Below are 26,437 nucleotides of genomic sequence, written 5' to 3' on the forward strand. Positions count from 1 at the left end.
AGGGCTGTGATTCAGCGCGTGCCCTGCTTGTTTATGATGCCAGGAAGGTTCTTAAGAGGGGATGCCAAATTAAAATCTGTGCCAGGGCCATCTGTTACCCTCTGTAGACCCAGCATAAAGAATGCACTAAGCATTTACATCAGATTCTGTTCCCTCTTTCTCAGGCTGCCAAGGAGAAAGGGCAATGCGAAACACATTCTAACCAATGTGATGGCTTTGACCTTCTCATCTCATCATAACGTTCATGGTCTGATCTCACGGCCTGCCACAATAAGGCTGACAGGCAATTTTCAGACCGTATTTTAGTTGTGGTTGGGAAGTACATACTCTCGTTCCCATTAGTTCAGCCAAATGCTGTTACTTCCCATCAAAACAGGGCATGTCTATGCTGACATATGCTGTGTTTACATTTCTTCACAAAAGCTTTCCCCCCACCCCTAGTTATCAAAGAACCATGTGACATTCATCCCAGATCTTTAGCACTTTGACAAAGGTTTCAGTACACGACATTCTGCACCTACAGTTTCCTTATGGCACTTTTATGCTTGACATACAAGATTTTTTAACAGCACATAACATATTTACAAAAAATTGGTACAAAAGCACTTAAGGCTTGCTGAAACCCCAGTGTGGCTTTCAATGTTCTGAAGAAGTGTGGGAGATAACACAGAAGTGAGTTGCACTCCCTCTTATAGCACTTGTGTTGTTGTGATATTTGGAAAGCAATTCATATGACAGAAATGCAAAAGTTCTGGATGCATGAACAGCTTGCATATTCTGCTCCCCCCACCCGATGAAAGTTCCTTTTTAAACATTACATTTAAAAGAAAAGTAAGAGGAAGGATAACTTTCTGACTATTTTATTCCTAATGCTTCTTTGGGACATCTATAAAACTCTCTCAAGTGTCTTATTTCCAGCTACAGCCTCTCTCAAGAGGCAAGGTACTATACCTTACAGGTTTTCTTGGTTGGGAGCAAAGTGTTGTTGCACTACGATATGCAACCAACCACCTATTTCTCCTCAGGAGACCATCATACTGGGCTTGAAGCCTTTGCAGTCAGATGGCATGAGATCAAGCCAGTCCTTAACATACCACAAACCATTATGAATTTATGTCAAGCAGCATATGTGAAAAACACATATGATATAGATTCAGCTCCTGGATTTCTTTCATAACTCTCATATTCTGAGTGATTGGTCAACATAATGTAGTCGCTGCTACTTAGTCAAGTTTCCAAACCACTTAATCAACTCTCTCACTCTTCCTTCCTTTTCTGTTCTTCAGGACCTCTGACTGTCATCTGTCTCAGAAGCATCTCAAGTAGATTTTTCAGTAGAATGGAAAGTCTGAGTGAACTTCAGAACCCCCTGTTAGCCAAGAACAATGGACACCTTCATGGCAGTTATACTTTCCACCAGCACAGCAATCAGGACTATGCTGGCCACCGTTGTCCAGGCAAACTATACTCTTACATCTTCCAAAACTCTGGCAATGCAAGGACTCACCAGCTGCTGGATGCCAGTTCTCTACAGCTAGCTGTTGAAGCATTGTATGGTCCAAATTTTATCCTGGTGAAAGATGAGACCAGTGTCAAAGTCAAAGATAACAAAGTTGAGAGTTGTGAGACAACCTTCATGGAAAACAAAGAGCCCCACATTGAATCTTCTGATGGACAGGAAACACAAGGACGATCCCTCATGGAGAACGACATCAAAATCCAGACAGTGTCCTATGAAGTGGAGGAGGAAGAATTCCAGGAATATGAAGTATGTTTCATAGGCTACAATCCTAATGCACACTTGGAACTTATTTCTGAGTAAGCATGCTTACATTGGGGGTGTAGATTTATGAAAAAACTTGCTCTGCCTTCTGAGGTAAATGATGCATAATAACTTCCCTAACCTGAGGGATACTGTGAGGCCTGATCCCTCAGGAATAACTTTATACTTGAGGGACTAGGCCTCACAATATAATGTGTTAGGAATAAATATCCTGAGCTATTTGGTGCGGGGGATGCAAGATAAGTAGGAGTTTTTACTAGCTTCTTTAAGACTCATATTCAGAATCTTCCTTTAAACCAGTTTATACAACATTTTATCCATTTAGTCTTCAATACAGGTGAGATACATTGCTGAAGATGAAAAATAGCCCCATTTCACCAGTACTCAAGAAAAATAATGATCTAGGGAAACCTCAAATCCCCAACTAGTGTGCTGAGAATTTAGCTTGAGATAATGTCTTGATTCTCACCTCACCTCCAAGAAGCCTGAAAGGATCTGGTATTAGAAGCTCTGAAAATCCTTTTACCTCCTTTGTGATACTGTTAAGTGTGAAAGAATATGTGCAAGTTTGGTTGGAAAGACAGAGATCAAATGGCGTGGGGATAAAGGGGAAGACTGAAAATACTTAATGAGAGGAAGTGTAGGAGGGTGAAAAAACTCTGCTTAAATGCCATGATAGTGAAAGATGTCCTAGAAATATTTTAACAAGACAATGTAACAGAAGCTCTTGGAGAAGAGAAAAATCAGTAAGATGCCAGGTGTTTTATACTGAGGGCCTAGTGCTGACAGAAGTAAGTGGGGGATCTAAAACTTGCTGCTGCTGCTTTCTAGTTTATAATTTCACACTGTGTTATTTAATAAGAAAAGGCTGTGAACCTAAGGAGATTTAACTTGAAAGTTCCACCGAATTGAATGGGACTTCCTTCCTAATAAATAAAGCAGGCATGGTATAAAGTGGCAATAGTAATTAGTATAGTACAAATCAAAAACTTGACATTTTTCCTACATAATAATCGTCTGACTCAAATTCCAAGAATTCTCACTCCACAAAAGCCCCTCTGAAAACTTGAGTTCCCTCTGGAATCAATGATTTGAAGACAGCAGCTTAAATATTTATTGGGCTAATGTAATTTGGACACCAGCTTCCTTAAGGCTTCCTCTAAGGTTGTTAATTTGCCCATACACCAGTATACCTTCTGGATTCATTTAATATTCTGATTATTGGTTTAGATTTACAAGTCTATTTGTCACACTTTTTCAGTTTTGCTTGTTAGATATGATTACAAATATCTTGAACATATTGTAAGAAAAGCCTTGCTTGATCACACCAGTGGTTCATCTAATCTAGGCTTGCCAGGATGAGCCCAAGCCTGGCAACAAATGGGAGGGTTGGAGCCAGAGACATGCAGGAGATGTACCATGTTGGTGATATCACTATGTGACTTCTGGGGAAAACCTGGAAATGATGTCGCTCTAGGAATTGCCAAAAACTATGGTAAAACCATAGAATTTCTAGTGATTCCTAGAACTATCCCACATCACTTCCATATGTTTCACAGAAGTGATGTAGTAATGTTGGCAATGTCATTGTTATCCCTTATCTCATCCAACATCCTTGTTCATACAGTGTCCAGCCAGTTATTCTTGAAGGCCAACAACAGAGCATTGAAGTCAGTGCCTTCCCATGATGTTGCCTCCTAGCACTGGTATTTAGAGGTTTACTAACAATGAAAAAGAAAAGGGGGTGGGGGAGAAAACCCCAGAGGCTGGGGAAAATACAGGGTTAAGTTACAAACTAAAATAAAAATATTCCAAATAAGTATTTATTATGAATGTACACAAGGTTGTAATTAAAAACAAGTTTAAAATATAGGGCCTAAATTACAGGCTACATGCATCTGCTAAAAGTAACTAAAACATTCTCCATATACAGATGATGCTACAGTCCAATTACCGACACAAAGACAGACCAGACATGTTTCATCCCTTAGGCCTTCCTCAGCGGTCAATTGTACAATATTTATGTTAAACAAACACACCCACACATTTAGAAACCAATATAAAAATGCTCTCAATGCTCTTGTCTCTTGTATTTTGTGGTATAATTCAAATGGTTAGCAGGCTGTAGACTTCACTCACACAATGATCTTCACTTGATATAGTGTTCTGAGGCTTGGTTTCCAATGTCTTTGGGTATGTTTAATCAATCTGCAGTTATAGTGGAATTGTTGTTTGTAACTTGACCTTGTATTTTCCCCATTTAGAGGTTTACTACCTTTGAATGTACCCTGACCTGGCTAGCCCAGGTGAACCTGATCTTGTCAGATCTCAGAAACTAAGCTGGGTTGGCCTTGGTTAGTAATTGATTGCGAGACCTCCAACAAAGACCAGGGTTGCAGAGGCAGGCAATGGCAAACCACCTCTGTTAGTCTCTTGCCATGAAAACCCCACCAGGGGTTGTCTTAAGTCTGCTATGACTTGAGGGCACTCTTGTCCACCACCACCACTTTTGAATGTGAGATTCCCTTCAGACACTATGGCTAGTAGCCACTGATGGACCTATCCTCCCTAAATCTGTCTAATCCCCTTTTAAAACCATCTTTGCTTGTGGCGATTATAACATCCTCTGGCAGTGAATTCCACATTTTAATCACTTGTTGAATAAAGAAGTACTTCCTTTTGTCCCTCCTGAATATATTGCACATTAACTTTACTGGGTGCTCTCGAGTTCTAGTATTTTGGGAGAGCGAGAAAAGATCTCTCTGTCCATTCTCTCTGCCCTATGCACCGGTGTTTTCTCCAAAAGTAGATTCATGGAAGTCCCACATTTTATATAGTGGGACTTCCATGAATCTATTTTGGAGCAAGTCACTTGAAAATTGGTTAGACGTTATTTTATAATGTCTGGATCATTGTAAATTAAATACCTTATGGATTAAAGCCAAGAAGACCTTCTTGATCAGCAGACTTAAGTACCTCACCTATTGCCTAATAGATATCAAATATTTTAGATATGAATGACAGAATGACGATAGATATGGTGCCTCATCCAGTCCCCCACTGAATGATCCAGGCTACCTGCTGATCCTTGACAGACAAGCAATGTGGATTTCTGTCTGTCTCTTGTGATATGGGCACCTCCTGCTGAGGCTCGCATTATATTGCTCAGTGGGGAAGTTTTATGCCCCACATCTGCATCACGCATGCTATATATCTACAGCAGCCGCACCAAACATGGGAAGTGTGAGCTGATTACGTTTACTGCTCCTGCTGGGTGTGCTACTATTCACCATCATGAAATTAATCTGCTTTCCAGAGTGACACCTCAAGTGACAGTGAGAGTGAAGATCATTTTCTGATGCTTCCCCCTCGAGACCACCTGGGCTTGGCTATTTTCTCAATGCTTTGCTGTTTTTGGCCTCTGGGAATTGCCGCCTTCTACTTTTCTCAAGGGGTAAGCATGTGCATCTTCCAATGTCTCCTATTGTATACTTGTCTGGGTTTAAAGAATTGTTTTGTGGCCTAATAGGGCAGCATTAAGGATTATGCTAAGTATGTTACATTTTAGGGCCTCTATCACAATGGGATCCCTGCTAGCATGAAGATGTATAGGAGCTTACTGATATGTCACACATCATCATTTCTAAAAATATAATAATAAATCAAATTATTGACAATTTGCTGCCCCAAATCTGGCATTTGCATAACAGTAGAACTGGCCCTGTAGTCTAGCTTAGAAGAACCAGGAGCATTGTTTGTGTCCTCCTGAAGGCTGGCCAAAGTTGGAAGCAGAATGTACTTGTTCCATTTCAGATGTGATGCAAGTCCATACCTCTCTGTTTGTGTATCAATACTGGCCGAAGAGAACCATATGGGGCCTCAGTTCAACATAGGTTATGGTCCAACAAAGAGAGTCCCTTGAGCCATCACAGTTAGGAAGACCAAGGAATGCAGGGTTCTTGCATTTTCAATAGCTGTGCCAAGGAGGGGATTTCAGCAAGTGCCGCTTTCTTACCTATAGTGACATGCCAAATTGCACCTACTGATCTTTCCTCTTCTACACTACTATTAAAGGTACAGTTTCCCTGGCTTTGTTTGCCTCTGCTCACTCTTCCTGTACCTGAAGCACATTCCACTCTTGAAAAGTACTTTTATCTAGACGCCAGTCATTTTGTTCATTCTCCTCCTCCTCAGCAGATATAGTTTTGTCAAATGCAGGGAATCCTTTTGTCATTTTGGAGAAAGAAAGCATCAGCATATCCTGATGCTGAGGAAAAGACAGTGATGACTAGACATGGGCATGGACCAGGAAAAAGCCACAAATCATTGGTCCATGGTCGGTTGCATTTCACAGACCACAGATCATTCATGGACCAGCAGTTTGCAGACCGGTTCATCAGTCCATGGTTTGTCACTTCTGCGGGCCCTAGCACCACCCTAGTCACAGCATGACTTCAGTAGGCTCTTCTCCAGCCACCCTCCAAGTTTGGCCAAGATTGCATTTTGGACATCTGAGTTACAGACCCCCAAAGTGGCCACCCCAGGAAACTTCCAGTACATAGAATAGGAGCCACAAACATCAATTGACTTGCATGGGCTTGCAGCAATTGGCAGAGCCCTAAGCTAGACCAACACCCCACAATCACATAAGAACTGAAAGGGGGGGAGGAAATGAGACAGAAGAGTGAGCCCTCAAGGAGACCAATAAGCTTGTACCCAGAGGCTGACTGCAGCTCTGAGACTGGGTTGGGGCACAGCCCTAGGCTAGCTCACCGCCCCACAAGCAAATAAGAATTGAAAGGAAAAAAGGAGAAACAAGAATGAGCCCTTAGCCAAGGAAACCCAATAAACTTTCTCTCACCCAGAGCCTTGCTGCAACACAAGCCCCAAGCCTCCCTCTGGCACAATCCAAAAAAGCTCCCGCAACAAGCAGTTCCTCTAAGCTGGTAACCAGCTGGAAAGTGAAACCACAGCTCCGCACTGCGTCTTATACACTAAACGTTCACATAGAGAATAATGGGAGGTCTCTGGTTGGCAGCCAGAGCTGCCTATCAAAGTTTCCAGGGTAAGACTGGTGTTTCTTTTTTTTTAGAAGAATTTTTCTTTATTTAAGCTATAAACAGTAACTTAAAATCTATAAACAGTAGCATACAATCTATAAACAATAAACATAGAAGATAAACAACATTCTAAAAAAAAGACATATACATATATACATATATACATATACATATACATATACATATACATATACATATATAGAGAGAGAGAGCCATGTTTGAGAAACCAACTTGCTTTGCCTCCTAAGGATTTACTGTGGTATGTAGAGCTAACAGCTATAGATATCTCTTTTTTTGTTCTCACATTTTGTCGTGTGCTTGTAATAACCTTGCACTTTGATCAATAAACCTTTGTATTTTTACCTTGTGTGGGTTATTGAGACTCTGAAGCCTCAAAGCTATAAAATCCTTGCTGAACTCACCCTGTGTGTGCTTGTGAACCACCTACCATACAAATACTCTTTTGCTGTGAACTCTACCTGCAACATTATCCTTGCAAGGTAGACTTGGCTTTGGCTAATTCCCTAATAGGCTCTGGAGCTTTGCTCCCTGACTCCTTAGCCTAGGGATAGAGTGGGGAGCTGGTGGCAGCTTACCTTGTGTGCTGTTTGCAAAATGACCTTCCAGGCAGCCTGTGTCCCTTCCGTTCCGCTGGGCTGGGGCCCAGGGGTCTGGATGTGCTGTTTTTAATGTACATGAATTTTTTTAAATTGTATTTTAATATGTTGTTATCTGCCCTGCCCGCTCACGGGGAGGGCGGAATAGAAATCTGAAATAAATAAATAAACAAATAACAGAAAACAAAAACAAAAAAAGCCTAAAACTAAACTACAAATTGAGTTCCAATTTTCTCCGCAACAAATAAATATCATTTTCAAAGTCTCACTTATTCTAAGAGGTATTTTCAAACAAAACCTAAGTTTATATTGATTCCATACTCTCAGACTTTGCATTGGTCTTAACTTTGTCATACCATTGATACCCATGCCACTCAAATTTTAACTCGTGACCTTCAAGGCCCAATAGTCTTTCATTTTTTAACAATACCCATTCTTTATTAGACAGTTAGCCGCAAAATATAATCTCAAATCTGTTAGACCCAGACCTCCTCTTTCCTTTGCATTCTGTAGAATCTTAAATTTAACTCTCTTTTTTTTTGCCTTGCCATATAAATCTCAATATATCCTTCTGCCATTGCTTAAATGATGCCTCAGTTGTCAATACTGGAATTGTCTGAAACAGGAATAACATTCTAGGTCAAACATTCATTTTAATTGTAGCTATTGTTCCCAACAACAATAATTGAATGTTATCCCATCTCAACATATCACTTTTAATTTCCTTCCAAGTCCTAATATAATTATTTTGGAATAACATATAGTTCATATTTGACAAAGTAATACCCAAGCATTTTACCTTTTTCTCAATTTTAAACCCTGTTTTGCTTTCCAATTTCATTTGATTCTGTATTTTCATATTCTTAGTCATCTTCTGCTTATTAACCTTAAAACCAGCCATTATTTTTTCAGTTTTGACATTAAGCTTTCAATTCCCTTTAAAGGATCCTCCAAAACCAACACTAAATCATCTTACAAAGGCTCTTAACTTGTAAGTCTCCTGTTTCACCTTTAAACCTCTAATTCTCTCATCTTATCTTACGTCCCTATTCAGGACTTCAAGCACCAGTATAAATAACAAGGGTGACAGTGGGCAACCTTGTCTTGTACCTCTTTGTATTCCTCATGGTTGGTGTGTTTCAAGGGCAACAAAAGGTCTGCAGGCAGCTCCTACATTGCCTAGGGAATTGATTGCTCAGTGCCGGGATGTCTGGTTTCGTGGACCGACGGACTAGCCAAACTTCATCACATCCATGAAAAAAGGCATGTCCTACGACCTGCCAGCTTGCAAATGCCGAATGGCCCGGTCACTGTAAAATTTTGGTCCGTTTTCAGTTCGTGCCCACTTCTAGTGGTGGTGACTATGCAGAGGGCCTTGTCTCTCCCTGAGAAAAAAGGAAATGTTTCACAGTATTAAATTCAAATGACTTACACAATAGTATCAATATTTCCAAACCTAGCCATAGAATTTAAGGTATTTTTATTTTTTAAAATAATATATCCCACCTCTCATCTCAAAAAGGCTTTCGGGGGCAGCTAGGATTAATTAAATATTAACTTAAAACAACAAAACAATAAAATACTAAAATCAATCTAATCAGTTAACTATAATAGAATAACAGTCTATAATAAACCAACTAATCATGGGCATTTCCACACGCTTGACTTACTCCTGATTTTCTTAGCAGTTGATTCACAGGCACTGGAATTGGTTTGGGTACGGTTCTCTACACATCTGACCTCCCTTGGAATTTTTCATTTGTGGAATTGTTTATTTTCTTCCTCATGTGCCTTAAATGATCAGGATTTTTAACCAAGAGTGCAGTTGTCATCGGAAGTGTCATTGGTGGTGTCCTTAGTAGGTGGCCTTGGGTAAGCCACTCGTCTCAGCTCCAGCTTCTCAGCTGTATGGTGGGGATAATAATAACACTGACTTTGTTAATCGCTTTGGGTGGGGCACTAATCTGTCTAGCAGTATATAAGTTTAGTTATTATTGTTATCAGTGGTGTCACATGCATGCTTATATCAATTTGGGCTGGATTTTTAAAAAATGATCAAAAATGAACACACTGCCTGTCTTTACATGTGGAAGACTAAAAAGGGAGCAGCTCCATGACCCATCTCTAAGCTCAGCCCACCCCCTGCAGTCCAGACCAGAGATCCATGCCTGGGCCAAGTTTGAGAAGGCAGAGGAGAGCACCAGTGGGGCAATTTGACCTCTGTAAGGAAGGAGCTCAGGGCAGCAGCAGCTACGTCCCTTTCAAATTGTGCCACTTTTTCTGGCCTTGGGGGTGGCCACTCCCCTTCCCCTGGGCCACTGGGGCTTTTGCAATTTTTTCTTTAAAAAATTCTTCACTTTCATTCCGTTATATTGATATATCATTGTAATACAAGATGGAGCAGGTTCTCTGGATGAGAGGTGGGCATGAACAGAAAAAAACCCGAACACGATGTTCATTGGTTGTTGTGGATTTTCCAGGCTGTATAGCCATGGTCTTGGCATTGTAATTCCTGACCACGGCTATACAGCCCGGAAGATCCACAACAACCATCGTTCTCCGGCCGTGAAAGCCTTCGACAATACACAATGTTCATTGTTCGTTGCCATCCACAAAAAGGGAATCACGAACAACCACGAACATGACCCTGTTCATGAACATGTTCGTGGTAGGCTATTCGTGGGAGGGAGGGGGGAGACTTGGAAGGGAAGAAAGTTCCCTGCGCCGTTTGCAAACGGCGTGCAGAACCTCCTTCTTTCCTTCCAGTTAGCTAGAGGGAGGTGGGGAGACTCTGAAGGGAAGAAGGTTCCCCATGCTGTTTGCAAATGGCATGGGGAACCTCCTTCCCTTCAAAGTCTCCCTCCTTCCAGCCGGCTGGAGGGAGGAGGGGAGATTTGGAATGGAAGAAAGTTCTCTCTGCCATTTGCAAATGGTGTGGGGAACCTCCTTCCCTTCAAAATCTCCCTCCTTCCAGCTGATGGATCGGGGTCTTCCAGGCCCCCCTCGCAGGATCTTCCAGGTACTCCGAGATCCATACTGCAATCTTGACCAAACTTGGTTAATGGCTGGAGAAGAGCCTGCTGCACATTTTCTGTGAATATGGGCTCTCTAAGTGCTAAGGGGGCCGCTCTGGTGCCGATGAACAACGAACACCAAACACGTTCGTTAATGGGACATGTTTGGTTCCATTCGTCTGTTCGTGTTTGTCGTTGGGAATGAACATCGAACAGCCTGTTCGGGTTTTTTTTCCTGTTCATGCCCATGTCTAGTCACCACCCACCCTGCTTCAGATGGCAAAGCTACACAAAGCAGAGTGTCTGAGGAAATCAGGAGAGAAGTCCAATGGAATCTTAAAGACTAACAATATTTATTCCAGTATGAGCTTTCATGCATCAGAGCTCAATTCTTCAGATTCAGTGGAAAGAAAGAAAATCATGTTCCTGATTATTACACAGAAAATTATAGAACAGCTTACCCACTGGAATTATTGTTAGTCGGATTCAGACCATGAAAGACCTGGCAACTCACTGAAGGCTCAGAAGCACGCTGTTTGTAAATCTATAACTTAAACAGCATATAAATCATAATGTGATCATACACTATCTCCAGGTCTTTTTTACCCTCTCTTCTTCCCCCATCTTGAAGCTGACAACAAAGATAGTGGTAAGATTCAAATATACGTATTCGATGTTGTTATTAATGAATCTAATGTAAATTCTATTACTCCAGTTCATCCTGTGTAACTTCCCAGTTCTTGCCTGCATTTACAAGACTTCTTTGCTTGGTATTATTCACAAATTCTATCAGCAATATCGTATGTCCCTTCCTAGGGTCCCTAATTAGCAAAATAAGTCCCAAGACTGATTGCTGAGCATATCCACTTGTTAGCTTTCTCTAATAAAATATTTGCCTTTTTGCATAATCTTTTCTTTGTACCCTTTTAACCATTTTCTTACCCATCTTTTCCCAGTTTAAATAGTAATTTCCTGTGTGGTACTTTATCAGATGCTTGGCTGAAGTCCAAGTAGATTATATCAACTGCATTTTCCTGGTACTATAAATAGTTTCTGTAGAAGGAAATGAAAGAAGTTAAAAAGATGGCAGTCTGAAGGCTGTATTCATTCTATTACTCTGTGGTCACACCAGTGGGTTTCTACGGATTTCTGTCAACTTACATTGTAATCAAACTTACCCAGCAGAAGTCAGTTCCTAGGTTTTAATTAAGAATGAACAACATGCGGAAAAAGATGGTGTGCGAGTTTTCTGTTTCGACTTCCAACAGCTTTCAGTACAGACTTAAATAAAGGCCAGTTTGAAGAAGCCTGGAAACCCTAGCTGAGAGGTGGTATTCTGATCTTTATTAAACACTATTTAAAGACAGGAATTTTTTAAAGAAAAGAACAATCAATAACAACATTATTCCTTACAACAATGAAGTGAAATGCAGTAAGATCTGAAGAATGATAAACCCACATTTGCCAGCAACACAAAAATGTGAAGCTATGGTCCTTTTGAATGGTGCAATTTATTTAGATCGTACATAATAACAACAACAAAAAACATTCGATTTATATACCACCCTTCAGGACAACTCAACATCACTCAGAGCCATTTACAAAGTATGCCATTATTATCCCCACAAGAAAGGTGGGTGGGGTTGAGAGAGCTCTGAGAGAGCTGTGACTGACCCAAGGTCACCCAGCTGGCTTCAAGTGGAGGAGTGGGGAATCAAACCTGGCTCTCCAGATTAGAGTCATGCCGCTCTTAACTACTACACTAAGCTGGCTCTTCCCCCCCCCAAAAAAAGCCAGTGGTAGCTAACATTTTTAGAATACTATAAAAGATTAGTACATAAAATAGTAAAAACCCAAATATGAAACTGATGAGCAACACCAGATGAGAGCTATCTAAGGATGCCAGTTTCCCCTACCATCCGGTGGGAGGGCAGGAGACCCAGCACTTACCTTTTTGGTGTTTCTGAGTATTCCTCACATGCACGCTCCCACACCTACATGATGATGTCACTTCCAGGAAGTGAAATTGCACAGGCATGGGACTGTGCGCTTCTCAGGCTGAGAAGTGCAGGAGAACTTTCAAGGATAGTGCAATGATGTCACTCCCAGAGGTGACATTGTAGCGCTGCACCAGGAGCACGTCTGGGGTGGCATTCCCCCACCTTTCCTCCCCCACCAGCCAGGTGCGTAGAGCCGGGGGGGGAGGGGGAGAGTGAGGGATCCCCTGCCCCCAGTGGGGGAATAAAGAACGAGGGGGCCAGCCCTGGTTACACAAGCAAACGAAAAGGAAAATTTCCACCAGAGGCTATATGGTTAATAATGTAGAACTCACAAGCTTACAATATAATTCTCTTACAGTATTGCAAGGCAGGTACAACAATAGTATGTCCAATGAACATGAACTTTATAAACTTTTGCAACATACAGTTTTATACAACATAAACCTAACCCTTTATACAACATTTTAGTATTTCATACACAAGTTGCAAAATTCCAAACGAAAGGTTCCCCGGGGGGGGGGGACTGGGAAGGTTGAGGCAAATCGAGAGTGTCCATTAATAATTGCTTATAAGGGTACGCAGTCCCAATTAATCTTGTGGACCATCCCTCGTAATCACGACCGTGTAGTTCCCGGTTAGCCCGAAGAGACGTTGTTGGCCAGATGTTCCAGTCAACTTTTCATTCGTGACTTCTTCAGGAGCAACTGTCTTGACTACTACGCAAAATAAATCAGATACACCTAACAGTCATTCATTCATTTATCATACACAATTGTTTAACATGGACAGCACTAATTCTTACCCGTGTACGCGAGCTCAGAGCTTCTCAACCCTCTCCCAAGTTCGACGCCGATAATATCTGACGTGCTCCATAAGGAGCTAACCCACTTAAATGTGTGTGGTAACTGACAAAACTGTTACAGCTGTTTCCAAAATACCCATTCAGAGGTTAATCCAGAAAACATTTAAGAACAATCTCATTATTAAGTCCTTTAGGAGACAAAGTGTCCAGGGTGTGGATCCAATAAGCTTCCCTGCGTAATAATTCCTTTTGCAAACCCACTCCTTTGCTAGCCTGAAACAGCCCCGTGACTCTAATAGCCTCCGCATCATGGTTGTATTCTGAAAAATGAAGAGAAAGGGGAGCCTCTATTACCTTATTCCGGATCCTAGACACATGTTCTAGGATGCGGACTTTGAGAGGTCTAATAGTGCTGTACTATTACATCTGGCCAACAACGTCTCTTCGGGCTAACCGGGAACTACACGGTCGCGATTACGAGGGATGGTCCACAAGATTAATTGGGACTGCGTACCCTTATAAGCAATTATTAATGGACACTCTCGATTTGCCTCAACCTTCCCAGTCCCCACCCCCACCCCGGGGAACCTTTCGTTTGGAATTTTGCAACTTGTGTATGAAATACTAAAATGTTGTATAAAGGGTTTAGGTTTATGTTGTATAAAACTGTATGTTGCAAAAGTTTATAAAGTTCATGTTCATTGGACATACTATTGTTGTACCTGCCTTGCAATCCTGTAAGAGAATTATATTGTAAGCTTGTGAGTTCTACATTATTAACCATATAGCCTCTGGTGGAAGTTTTCCTTTTCGTTTCCCAGTGGGGGAATGGCATCCCTGGAGCCAACAGATCAGACTGTCAAACTAAGATCTGGAAGACCCAGGTTCAAATCCCCACTCTGCCATGGAAGCTTACTGTATGGCGCTTAGGCCATTTACTCTCTTATCTTAGCCCAACCTACCACACAGGACTGTTGTTGTAAAGATAAAGGGAGGGGAAGATTTGTACGTTGATTTAAGCCCCTATTGGGAAGAAGAGCCAATTTCTCTAATCTGGAGAACCAGGTTTGATTCCCCACTCCTCCACTTGAAGCCAGCTGGGTGACCTTGGGTCAGTTACAGCTCTTCCAGATCTCTCTCAGCCCCACTCACAGAGTGATTGTTGTGGGGATAATAAAAACATACTTTGTAAATTGATCTGAATGGACGTTAAGTTGTCCTGAAGGGCAATATATAAATCGAATGTTATTATTAAAAGCAAGATATAAATTATTTAAACAAATAATAATAATAACATTCAATTTAAATACTGCCCTTCAGGACAACTTAATGTCATACTAAGAGTGGTTTACAAAGTGTGGTTATTATTATCAAGGTGTGGTTATTAATGACATAATGACAAAGTGTGCATTCTCATAATGAGTATTTCGCTGAATTTGGGTCAGCTTACCTCCATAGAAATATCCTGGAGAAGCAATTTAATACCATCACTGAAGGAAAAGATCTGACATTCTGCATCTGAAAATGACTTGCCAGATACCACTGAAAGCTCAGAGTATCATAATGATAGTCATCTCTTGCTGGTTGTCTTAGCATCTTATTCCTAGAGACCCTAACATCTCGTTCCAATTAACTATCCATATCTAATAACAAATGGTAGGCCTGTTCTGCATTGTTTGTTTGTTTATTATATTTATGTCCCAAACCTATCCCATTTGCTCTGGGAAATTTACAGAAATTTTGTCAACATCTCTTTGTATCACAGAGGAGCTCATGAACCTATTCATGAATTATCTAATTCACTCCCACTACTAGTTTCTTAGACAAGAAAATGCTGTCTCCACTAAAAAAAGAAAAGAAAAGCTAACATTAGTTAGGAATGTTATGTCAATAGCTTTCCTAAATATTTATTTATGTATTTATATCAATATCTTACCTAAATATTTTATTTTTTTATTTGGAAAATTTGTATGATGCCCCTTCAAACCTGCTTGAGGTGGCTCACAACAATAAAACAAAACAAAACAAAACATAGTAAAAATAATAAAAACAAATACCAATAAATGCATCAATAAAACAATTCAACTCACTAAAAATCATGCTAATAAAAATAATATATGGCATAACAGAACATTAAGTGGAACAAGCTAAAATAATACTGAAAAAACAGTTCTCAAGCTAGGACCAGACCATAAAATATCTGAAAAGATATTTAAGCCTAGATGAAGATAAATGTTTTGTCCTGGTGCCTAAATAATAACAACAACATTTGGTTTATATACTGCTCGGTGCCAGGGTTTCTGGTGCCTGAGGCAAGATACCTACTTGCACCCCCTGCTCCCACTAAACAATTTTTAAAAAACAGAAGAAATGTAGGAAAAATGAAAAGCACAAAACTTGAAACTTTTTACATTAATTTAATTTTTATTTCTTAATTTAAATTTTAAATTTTAATTTTTTTAATAAGTGTGAGAATAAATAACAATAATCTTTGTTTTTCTTATTGTGAGCCAAAAATCTATTTTGTGAGCAGAAACAGCAACTTGCATTAAAGTTTTGAGCACACTTCCTTGTGTGTGTGTGTGCACGCACGCACGTGTGCATGCATGCGCTTGTGCGTGTGCGTGTGTGTAAAAAAGTTTCCCTCTCTCTTTCTTCCCACCTCTCTCTGAACCCAGAGACTCTTGGCAGTAGAAGGAGGGCTTCTCTTGCAGGGCCCGCTTGATCACCTTTGTCAGAGATCCCTTTTGGGAACTACCCTCCATGCTCATCCTTCTCCCCCTCACCCTTGGGTTTGAAGTGAGCAGCAGCTGACAGCTAAGCATGTGGTGTATAAATATTGAAATAAACTATTGGGGATTAAGATATGTTTTGTGTACTCTGTATTTTAATAACTCTTGTAGTGCAAAATTTTACTGTTCCTTTGACCCTGTAATCCCCCCTCTTCTTTCTGTACCCCCCTTTATTCTGAAAAATAAAATTAAAAAAATAATAAACTGTTGGGGGAGAGGGGGAAGTTGGGGGTGATATACAAACACTAGGGGATGAGAGAAGGGAGGTGATAAAGAAGGGGCGCAGTGCGGGGCACTGCTCTGCTGGAATGAAGGGGGGAGCAGCATTGAGATCAGAGAATAGCAAGGGGGAGGGAGAATGAAAGGGAGAAGGGGGAGGAAAGTAATTGAATTTAAAACAACAACTTTAAACCCAACAGCAGTGATTTGCTCCTACCTGTCGCACAGGGACTGAAAGGGAATTGTGTGTGACTCACCTCACTGCCTCCTTCCTCTGCGGCAGTGCACACACAACCAGCCACTCTTTCCACCAAAAGCAGCACCCCCCACAAAAAAAGCCTGAGGAAAAGTGAGAAGTAGAATTGATGCCAGGTGGGGAGGGGGAATGGGATGTACTAAAAGGTATGACAGGATTGGCCATTGGAAATAATGGGAGAGGCTTGAAGGCCCATTGGAGAAAATGAGAGCCAGGAATGCCAATTTACTTGCATGGGCTCCACTGAAATGCATTACAGCCCAAAAAAAGAGCAACAGTCCAGTAGTGAAGAAGTGAGCTGTGGCTCATGAAAGCTCATACCCTTCCACAAATTTTGTTAGTCTTATAGGTGCTACTGGACTCTTGCTTTTTCCTAATGCTACAGATAAACACGGCTACCTATCTTGATCTATCAACACAGGCCCCAGAGTGGAATGACAGTCCCTGGGAGAATAATCAGTGGTCTGGGACTGGAATGGCAGTGGGTGTGGAATGACAGGGGGTAGTATCATTCCAGTCCCAGAGCCCTAACCCTATTCCCAGAAATAGTCGTTCCACTCTTTGACCTGTTATTCCAGTCCCTGAGCACAGGTTCTGTTCCTAGAGGCTGTCATTCCACTCTTGGGCTGTCATTCCAGTCCAAGAATGCTTCTGCTACTACCAGGGGCTGTCATTCCACTGTGCAACCTGTCATTCCTTCCCAGAGCACAGATTCTGCTCCAAGGGGCTGACATTGCACTCTGGGAGTTGTCGTTCCAGTCCCAGAATGCTTCTTCTACTCCTAGGAGCTGTCATTGCACTGCTCTCTGGGGGCTGTCATTCCAGTCCCAGAGCACTGAGCCTATTCCATGGACTGTTGTTCCACTCTGAAACTTGTCCTTCTGGTCCTGGAGCACAAACTCTATAGCTAGGGACAGTCATTGCACTCTGGGGGCTGTCATTCCACTCCCAGAGTATTCTATCTACTCCCAGAGACCTTTATGGAAAATCCATTCCACATTTTGTCGAAGGCTTTCACGGCCGGAGAACGATGGTTGTTGGGGGTTTTCCGGGCTGTATTGCCGTGGTCTTGGCATTGTAGTTCCTGACGTTTCGCCAGCAGCTGTGGCTGGCATCTTCAGAGGTGTAGCACCAAAAGACAGAGATCTCTCAGTGTCACAGTGTGGAAAAGATGTAGGTCATTTGTATCTACTCAGGAGGGGTGGGGTTGAGCTGAGTCATTCTGTAAGAGTTTCCCAGGGTGTGGAATGCTAATGGCGGGAGGCTTCACTGTATCCTGAGGAGGTTCTTTTGCATATGGATTGGTGCTTGATGTGCTAATCTTCTCTGCAGGGCTATTGTCGGGTGTGGAGTGTTTTGTTGGCCTGGTGTTTTTCAGAACTGGAGCCCATGCTCTGTTCATTCTTAAGGTTTCTTCTTTCCTGTTGAAGTTTTGCTTATGCTTGTGAATTTCAATGGCTTCCCTGTGCAGTCTGACAAAGTAGTTGGAAGTGTTGTCCAGTATTTTGGTGTCCTGGAATAAGATACTGTGCCCTGTTTGAGTTAGGCTATGTTCAGCCACTGCTGATTTTTCAGGCTGTCCAAGTCTGCAGTGTCTTTCATGTTCTTTTATTCTTGTCTGGATGCTACGCTTTGTGGTCCCGATGTAAACTTGTCCACAGCTGCAGGGTATACGGTATACTCCTGCAGAGGTGAGGGGGTCTCTGCTGTCTTTTGCTGATCGTAGCATCTGTTGAGACCCACCCGAAAAATACAACAGATGCTACGATCAGCAAAAGACAGCAGAGACCCCCTCACCTCTGCAGGAGTATACCGTATACCCTGCAGCTGTGGACAAGTTTACATCGGGACCACAAAGCGTAGCATCCAGACAAGAATAAAAGAACATGAAAGACACTGCAGACTTGGACAGCCTGAAAAATCAGCAGTGGCTGAACATAGCCTAACTCAAACAGGGCACAGTATCTTATTCCAGGACACCAAAATACTGGACAACACTTCCAACTACTTTGTCAGACTGCACAGGGAAGCCATTGAAATTCACAAGCATAAGCAAAACTTCAACAGGAAAGAAGAAACCTTAAGAATGAACAGAGCATGGGCTCCAGTTCTGAAAAACACCAGGCCAACAAAACACTCCACACCCGACAATAGCCCTGCAGAGAAGATTAGCACATCAAGCACCAATCCATATGCAAAAGAACCTCCTCAGGATACAGTGAAGCCTCCCGCCATTAGCATTCCACACCCTGGGAAACTCTTACAGAATGACTCAGCTCAACCCCACCCCTCCTGAGTAGATACAAATGACCTACATCTTTTCCACACTGTGACACTGAGAGATCTCTGTCTTTTGGTGCTACACCTCTGAAGATGCCAGCCACAGCTGCTGGCGAAACGTCAGGAACTACAATGCCAAGACCACGGCAATACAGCCCGGAAAACCCCCAACAACCATTCCACATTTTCTTTGCAACTTTTTTTGTGTTGTGATGCATTTCAATGGAGCCCAGGCAAGTAAGTTGGCATCACTGGCTCCCATTATCTCCAATGGGCCTTCAAGCCTCTCCTATTATTTCCAGTGGGCAATCCTCCTGTCATTCCTTTTAGTACATGGTGGCGGGGGTAGGGGGGAGCAAAAAAGAAAGGCGGGAGCACAGGTGGGGGAGAAAAGGTCAGGCGGGCGCTCGCTGCTCCCCAGCCAGCTAAAGTCTCTCTTCCTTGCTCCATGTGGAAGCTTCGCCCAAGGCTTAAATTGAGAGAGAGAGAGAGAGAGAGAGAGAGAGAGAGAGAAGGAGGGGGAAAATAGCAGAGAGAGAAATGTCCCCGCTGATTCTCTAGGACCTTCCCGCTTTCTCCTTTCCTTTCCCCTTTGCTTTGTTCTGTCATTATTCCATCTCATCCTCCCCCACAGTCTCCCAAAAGAAATATCACTTTTCCTCAGCTCCTTTCCAGTTTGTGAGGCGACCGGAGGAAATACGGTGGGGGGGATGCTTGGCGTGCGTGAGTCCTCCCAGCCCTCCCGCTCAGTTGCTCTATAGCACGCGTTCCAGCACCTCTGCACCCGAGGCAGTTGCTGGACTTGCCGCCATTGACGCACCACTCCAGGACAACTTAATGCCCACTCACAGTGTGTTATTACAAGTATGTTATTATAATCCTCACAACAATCACCTTGTGAGGTGGGCACTGTGTGCCAGGTGAGACTTGAGGGGGAGGGCATTCCAAAGACAAAGTGCCATCAGTGAAAAATCCATGTCCTTAACTTCTGCAGGGCTTGAAAAGAGTATCTCATCTTAAATCCTGTTTTGTTTTCTTTCCAGACCAGCAAAGCAGTCTCCAAGGGGGACTTCCACCTGGCCAGCTCAGCTTCCCGGCGAGCTCTGTTTCTTGCTGCACTCTCCATCACTATTGGCACTGGGATATATGTTGGAGTGATTGTCGCACTGATTGCTTACCTGTCTAAAGGTGGCCATGTATAGGGATGACCTTCGTACAAAAGCTCGTCTGTCATTGCCTGATGGACAAACGTCTTGGATTACATACTTTCCTATGAAATACAGGACACCATGCTGACAAGGAGCTCTCTCTGCACAGATAACTGTGCTCCAAGATACTGTGTAGGCTTGTTCCTTTTTCCAATGAACTATAAATTGTGATCTACTTTATATCATGGAATAACAAGTTTAAAAAATGCCCTCTAGTGTAAAAGATAGCACAGTCTAAACAGCCTTAAGTCTGAGACTTTCAGCAAGAAAAAAAGGTGAAAGGGGTATTTTCTTTTTTTCTTTAAAAATTGTCTGCAGGGTGTTTTTAAAGCAATGTTCTTGTGTGCTAGGCCTGTCACTGGTGAAGCTTAGTCATATGTTGGATCCAAGGCCCTGTCTGACCTCAGGCTGCAAAGTAAAAAGCAGAGCAAGATTCAATTCATTAGAAGTCTTTCCAATGGAAGATAGAACTGAGGTTCACACAGTGGTAGCAAACAGAATTTGTTAGAAGTTGGAGGATAGTCTCATTTTTATTCCAATGACACTACCTGCAGCATCAAATGCTTATAATTCTTTCTTGGGTCATACACACCATATAAAGCCAACCTTGATCCAAGTTCTCTTCTAGGTTCACATTGCCTGACTATCAACCTACAACTACTGGGCCAGGCTTTCCCCTGCAGTTTCATCTTATACTGATAAAACCAGGAGAGGCACCATTCAGTTATCACTTCCATCCTGAGATGCATACCTCTTCCAAGTAAGACAACAAAAATCAGTTTTGTATGTTGTTGGTTACAGTTAGTATAACTAGACTCCTTGATAGTGTTTGGAAACATCCTCAAGGGCCTTCTAGTTTTAATTATATTTTTAGTTATATGCATTATACACGATCACACTAAGCAGTTTAACATGAACATTATGAAATGGAAAAGTCATTAAGAGGTGATATGGTATAATCAATATATATATATCACATCCCAGAAGTCTTTCCACATGGCATTAAACTCATAGGATTACTAATAAAAATTGTGGAAACAAGTCACCTTGTAGTTATTAGAATTTCTATGTAAAAATGGCCCTATAACCATCATTGGAATCATGACATAAGAGCCCTTCTTGTGCCCACTATCATAAAGACACTTGCACAAGAAAATTAAGCAAATTAATTTGGAATGCTTGCATTTAAACTAATTGAGTTCCAGTACATCCAAATTTATTCTTTATCTGGGCTCATGATATTAACATCTATAGAACTAAATCAGGTCAAATGCATGGATCTCCCTTGCAATAACTGTTCATTCTTACTTGGAAAACACAGAATGTTGGTAAGTCATAAGATCTTTCTTGTGAAATCCTTCTGTTCTGTTCAGTGTATGCATGCATTTGGCAGGTGATGTCATTCAGCATCTGGAGGCACAGTATTACCTATATACAGGTGACCTTTTTGGTCTATTCCATCCATCCCTGACCCAGCAGTTCTAAATCCGTATGTGGCTAACTGAATGAAGTCTAGCCAACTGATCATTAATCCAAACAAGGCACATTTAATGTTGTTCAATAGGTCTAATGAAATAAAGTGGATTTCCTGTTATTGATTAGGTGCTGTTATCTCTGGGTGTGTGGATGTTCAGCATTGCGGTACTGCTGGATTCTGTCACATATTTTCTCACCCTTTCTCCAAGGAGCTCAGGGCTGTGTACATTATTCTCCTTTCTCTATTTTATCCTCACAATAACCCTGTGAGGTACATTAACCTGAGAAAGAATGTCCAACCCAAGGTCATGCAGCAAGCTTCGTGGTAGATTAAGGGTCTGCCTCAAGAAGACCCTGTTCCATCAAACAGCCTGAATAGACGCATGTTAACAATGACTGAGATAACTGGTCACATCTGGCAAGAAGACCATTGTCATTCATACCTTTAGAACCCCCAAAAATGATTATTGTAAAATGCTGTGTGTGAGGAAGCCATGAAGAGTACTGAGAAGCTTTAGCTGCTTACTTCCTATTAGCATGTTGTAGTTGCTAGAGTGCAAGGGTAGGATCTGGGATACCTGGGTTTGAATCCCCACCTAAACAGATAAGAGGAAGAAGAGGAGGAGGAATAGTAATGTGGACAGAGGAGGTGACTTGTTAGGTGAATCCCCGCTCTACCTTGCTGGGTGAGCTTGCACCAGTCACACACTCTCAGCCTAACCTACCTCACAAGGTTGTTGTTAGGATAAAATAGAGAATGTTGTAAGTCCCTGTGAGTTCCCATTGGGGAGAAAAATGAGGTATAAATGAAGTAAATAAATATAATAGATGTAAGGAACATAGAGTACCAGGAAGGAACATATGACAACAATACCCTGACATTTGCACTAGCTGCCTGAAGCTTGTGGGCACATGTAAAGTATCTTCTCATTAAAAAAGCCATGACTCTTCTAGGATTTTGTGGGGATGCCATATTGAACGTGGCATTGCTGTATTAAATACAGTCACCAAGAATGTGCAAATTGTTTTTCTCTGACCTTCCTAGTTGTGGAATTTCCTCCTAGTAAAGGCCCATCTGCGTCTTGAACCTTCAGGCCTCTTGACAATGTTGTCAGTCTTTTCTATTGGCACAGACATTTGATAGTAAAGGATGTGTATAGGAGCATTATGAAGTTCCGTTTTTTTTAATCATCTGTAAATTTTTCTTTTCATTATTGACGTTTCAAAATACTGAGTGTTGTAATTTGCTTGCAAGCAGCTCTGAGCCTCTTGGAGACAGGCAGAGTAAAAAATGCAGTAAGTAAAATAAACAAAACCCAAATGAGACAGTCAGTAAGAAACAGATTGCATTCGAAACAGATAAGAGGAAGAAGAGGAGGAGGAATAGTAATGTGGACAGAGGAGGTGACTTGTTAGGTGAAGCTGGAAATGCCTCTTTTGTGTAGTTCCCAAGGTGAGCTATTACAAACAAAAGACTGTTGGTGTGATACAAGCTTCCAGTATGATCATTTAAGCAAAGCCCGTATGTCTCCGATTTCACTTTCATGCCTTTGCATGGCACAAAACCAAGAGCTGCTCTGCCCTGAAGCAAGGATGTAATTTCAGCTCTGTTCACAGCTTGGGGGGGTGAAAAATAGTTAATGATCAAAGTCCAGAAAAATGGTTTTGAAGGGATTTAAGAATGGGGGAAAAGGAACATGAAAAGCAAAAAATATCCCAAGTCTGCACGGGGAAGGAGATGCTTCTTCGGAGTTCTGTGCTTGACAGTGCCTGCTCTTGCTGCATGTTTGTTTACCTTTAACAGGATAGCCATTAGGAACACTGAGGATTTTCTTGTGAATGAAGCGCCGGAAGTTGGTAGCAAGAAAAAAATTAGCCTGTACCTCAAGTGTGGCTCCTAGACGATACAAGAGAAGAAGCCCTCTTTCCATTGAAGGCCTGAGAGAGATTTAGACTTGATTGGCTTCCCCATCACTTCTCCATAGGGTTGCCAACTCCACGTTGGAAAATTCCTGGAGATTTGGGGGGGGAGCCTGGAGAAAGTAGGGGTTGGGGTGGGAAAAAACTTCAGCAGAGTATAATTCCATACAGTCTACCCTCCAAATAAGTCATTTTCTCCAGGTGAACTGATCTCTGTGGCCTGGAGATCAGTTGTAATTCCAGGGGATCTCCAGCCACTACCTGGAGGCCAGCAACCCTACTTCTCCAGTCACAGGCTAGGAATCAGGAAGCCTAGAACTAATTATGAAAGAAGAACAATCTGAGGGTGCCTTTAAAGGACAGGGCTATAGAGACTGTGCTGGAGCAGAAAGGGGACAGTATAAGAGAGAAGCCCGGGAAACTGTAAAGACAGCAGGAAAAATGGCCATAGAGGACTGATAAAGAACAGGGGTGTTAAAGGAAGGGGAAAAAGCATAAGAGAGAGCAATGATGGGAGGAGTGTAGGGAGTGAGACTACAGCCCCCTGTTATATGAAGATGGCACTTCACCTGCCCTTTCAGGGTTCTGTGTTAATTCCCATTGTTAGAATTAAAACCCTCTGTGCATCTAATGTGGAGTACAATACTAATTGGACATTAAAGGCTTTTCTTGATGCTTTTAAGGAAGGATTTCACAGTCCTTTCCTCCAAAGACTTACACTGAAGGAGTCCCTGTTTTTCATCCCCCTGCCCTTATCAGTTGGAGCCTCTTCCTCTCCTTTGTGCTCTTCTCACTCTTCTGTCTAGGAGTTGCAGACTGGAGTTCCCTGTCCTCTGTCTTGGGTTCCCCTTTGCATGCTGCAGCTATTCTATAAGAGGCTCCGCATGTTCTGTATAGTTCAGTTGTACATTTCATTCTAAAACAGCATGTTAATGTCTGAGATTTCTATTGTATTTGAGCCATAATGGAGAGAAGCACATGAGAAAAGAAACCTGTTCAGAAGAAAATTCTGAAGGGACCTGCTATGTTTTATATACTGGAAGTTAATAAAAAGCAGAAAAGAAGGGCATCTTTATTAATTTACTTAATTATTTATCAGAGTTTGAGACTTTGATATGAGGGGGGAGATAAACTTGGTTTGGATTAGAAAATCCAGGCTGCAAAGAGCTCAGTGAGATGTCGGTCCCTCTTCATCTAGTCTAACTTTATTTCACAGATGCAAGTCATGCCTTGCAAGGCAGGAGATCACTATGGTGACACTTCAGAAGCCCTGGCTGACTCGATTGCAAAATAAATAATGTGTATTGCAAATAGTTGGAAACTGTGCTGCACAAAGTTGTTTGATGTGGATCTGTGACTGGTACACTGAACAACCTTAGTCCTTATCTTGACCACTTAGTTCTACTTAAATTGGTTCAGGGCAACACCATTTTTTTCATAATGAATCTGGAACCAACAGATTTGTGTAACATGCTGTAGAAATCCTTGTCCAAAAAAGACCATGTGATGCAACAGTAACTACAGGGACCTGTGAAATAACCTGAAGAACTGAAATTCCAACGTTATACACTTTTAATGTAGGGACCATGGCTAGCTAGTGTTACCGAGCAGTTCCAGTAACACTAGAAAGCTCCTTTACTATTTTCTTCTGCACCTTTCCATGTGTGAGAGATTAACATTAGCTACATACTGGTCTAGGCTGCATTCATCCAGTGAAGATTCTCCAGTTTGAATTAATAATAATAATAATAATAACAACAACAACATTGGATTTATATATCACCCTTCAGGACAACTTAATGCCCACTCAGAGTGGTTTACAAACTGTTATTGATGGTGCAATTGCAAACACGTTCACATTGACAATAGAGCATGCACACTGTCCTCTGTCAGCCACCATTTCCCCTGCATTTTTCCTCACCATACCATCAGATGGTTTTCTCATAAGTTTAATCAGTAATTCTTATAATATTATAACACTATAGTAATTGTCTTTTTTTAAGCCCTCAAAAAGCCTTTCCATGGTGTAGTGGGAGTGAAATGGTGACTGTAAAGGGCCAACCAAAGGAAAATGGCACCTGTGTGAATAGGACCTTCAAAAATACAAACTTTCCATCCAGACAGTAGACATGGGCATGAATCGAAATACGAATCAAATTTCGTGATGAATCAGGCCGATTCGTGTTTTGCAAAACGCGTTTCGTGGGGCCGTGGTTTTCACGAAATTTACGACTTTGGGGGCCAATTCATTCAATTCGTGAATGATTCATGATGCCAGACAGGCTGGTGCCGATCCATTGATTCCCTAGGCAACATAGGCCCAGAATGTCTGCAGACCTTTTGTTGCTATTGGAAACCCCAATCCTAGCCCACATAATCTTGATAGGCAGCTCTCCTTGCCAACTGGAGAGCTTCCATTCTGCCCTATACAGCTAGGAGCAGGGGGGGGTAATCTCCTAGGCAACTGAGGAGATGGGCCTTCTGTAGCCATGGGAACACCAATCTCATCCCTCCAAACCCTGTTATGCAGGTCTGTTTGCCAACCAGAGACCTCCTGTTCTGCTCTATGTGAACATTTCTTATATAAGGCACAGCTCTCTACCTCGTGCTTTTCAGTTCCAGTAGACAGAGGGAGAGGAAGGACCTGTTGCTGGGATTTGGAGTGAGAGACTGGAATTGGGAGCATTTGGCTGGATTTGCTGCTGCTTTAAAAGAGACTGAAAAGCCTCTTTCTTAGAGCCAAGCTACAAGTGACATTTTTCACGTGAAGGACGCTTGATCGTTTTCGCAAGTTTTTCTGGGAACTGAAGTCCCTCTCCCCCGCCCCTTTTCATTCTGTTCCTTCCCCTTTCTGTTAGAATCGCTGCCTGAAGAGCCAGAGAAAGCCAGCGGCAGTAGCAGCTTTTGCAAATCGTCTTGCTCCCGGGGAGCTGCTCTGAAGAAAGCTGGGAGTGGGTAAAAGCTGGATCCAGATGATTTTAAATGGATCCTCATGAATTCATATGATTTT

The 26,437-nt window shown here is 42.0% G+C and overlaps 1 protein-coding gene across 1 annotated transcript; it reads left to right on the forward strand.

Moving 5' to 3' along the window:
* Positions 1-1,339: 1,339 nt before the first annotated feature.
* SYNDIG1L (synapse differentiation inducing 1 like) lies at positions 1,340-20,807 on the forward strand. The gene is made up of 3 exons (XM_054972393.1): positions 1,340-1,768; positions 5,100-5,237; positions 19,867-20,807. The coding sequence occupies exons 1-3, from the start codon at positions 1,340-1,342 to the stop codon at positions 20,023-20,025; spliced, it is 726 nt and encodes a 241-aa protein (XP_054828368.1). The 3' UTR covers positions 20,026-20,807.
* Positions 20,808-26,437: the final 5,630 nt, after the last annotated feature.

This window comes from Eublepharis macularius, chromosome 2, assembly GCF_028583425.1.
Source record: "Eublepharis macularius isolate TG4126 chromosome 2, MPM_Emac_v1.0, whole genome shotgun sequence".
NCBI lineage: Eukaryota > Metazoa > Chordata > Lepidosauria > Squamata > Eublepharidae > Eublepharis > Eublepharis macularius.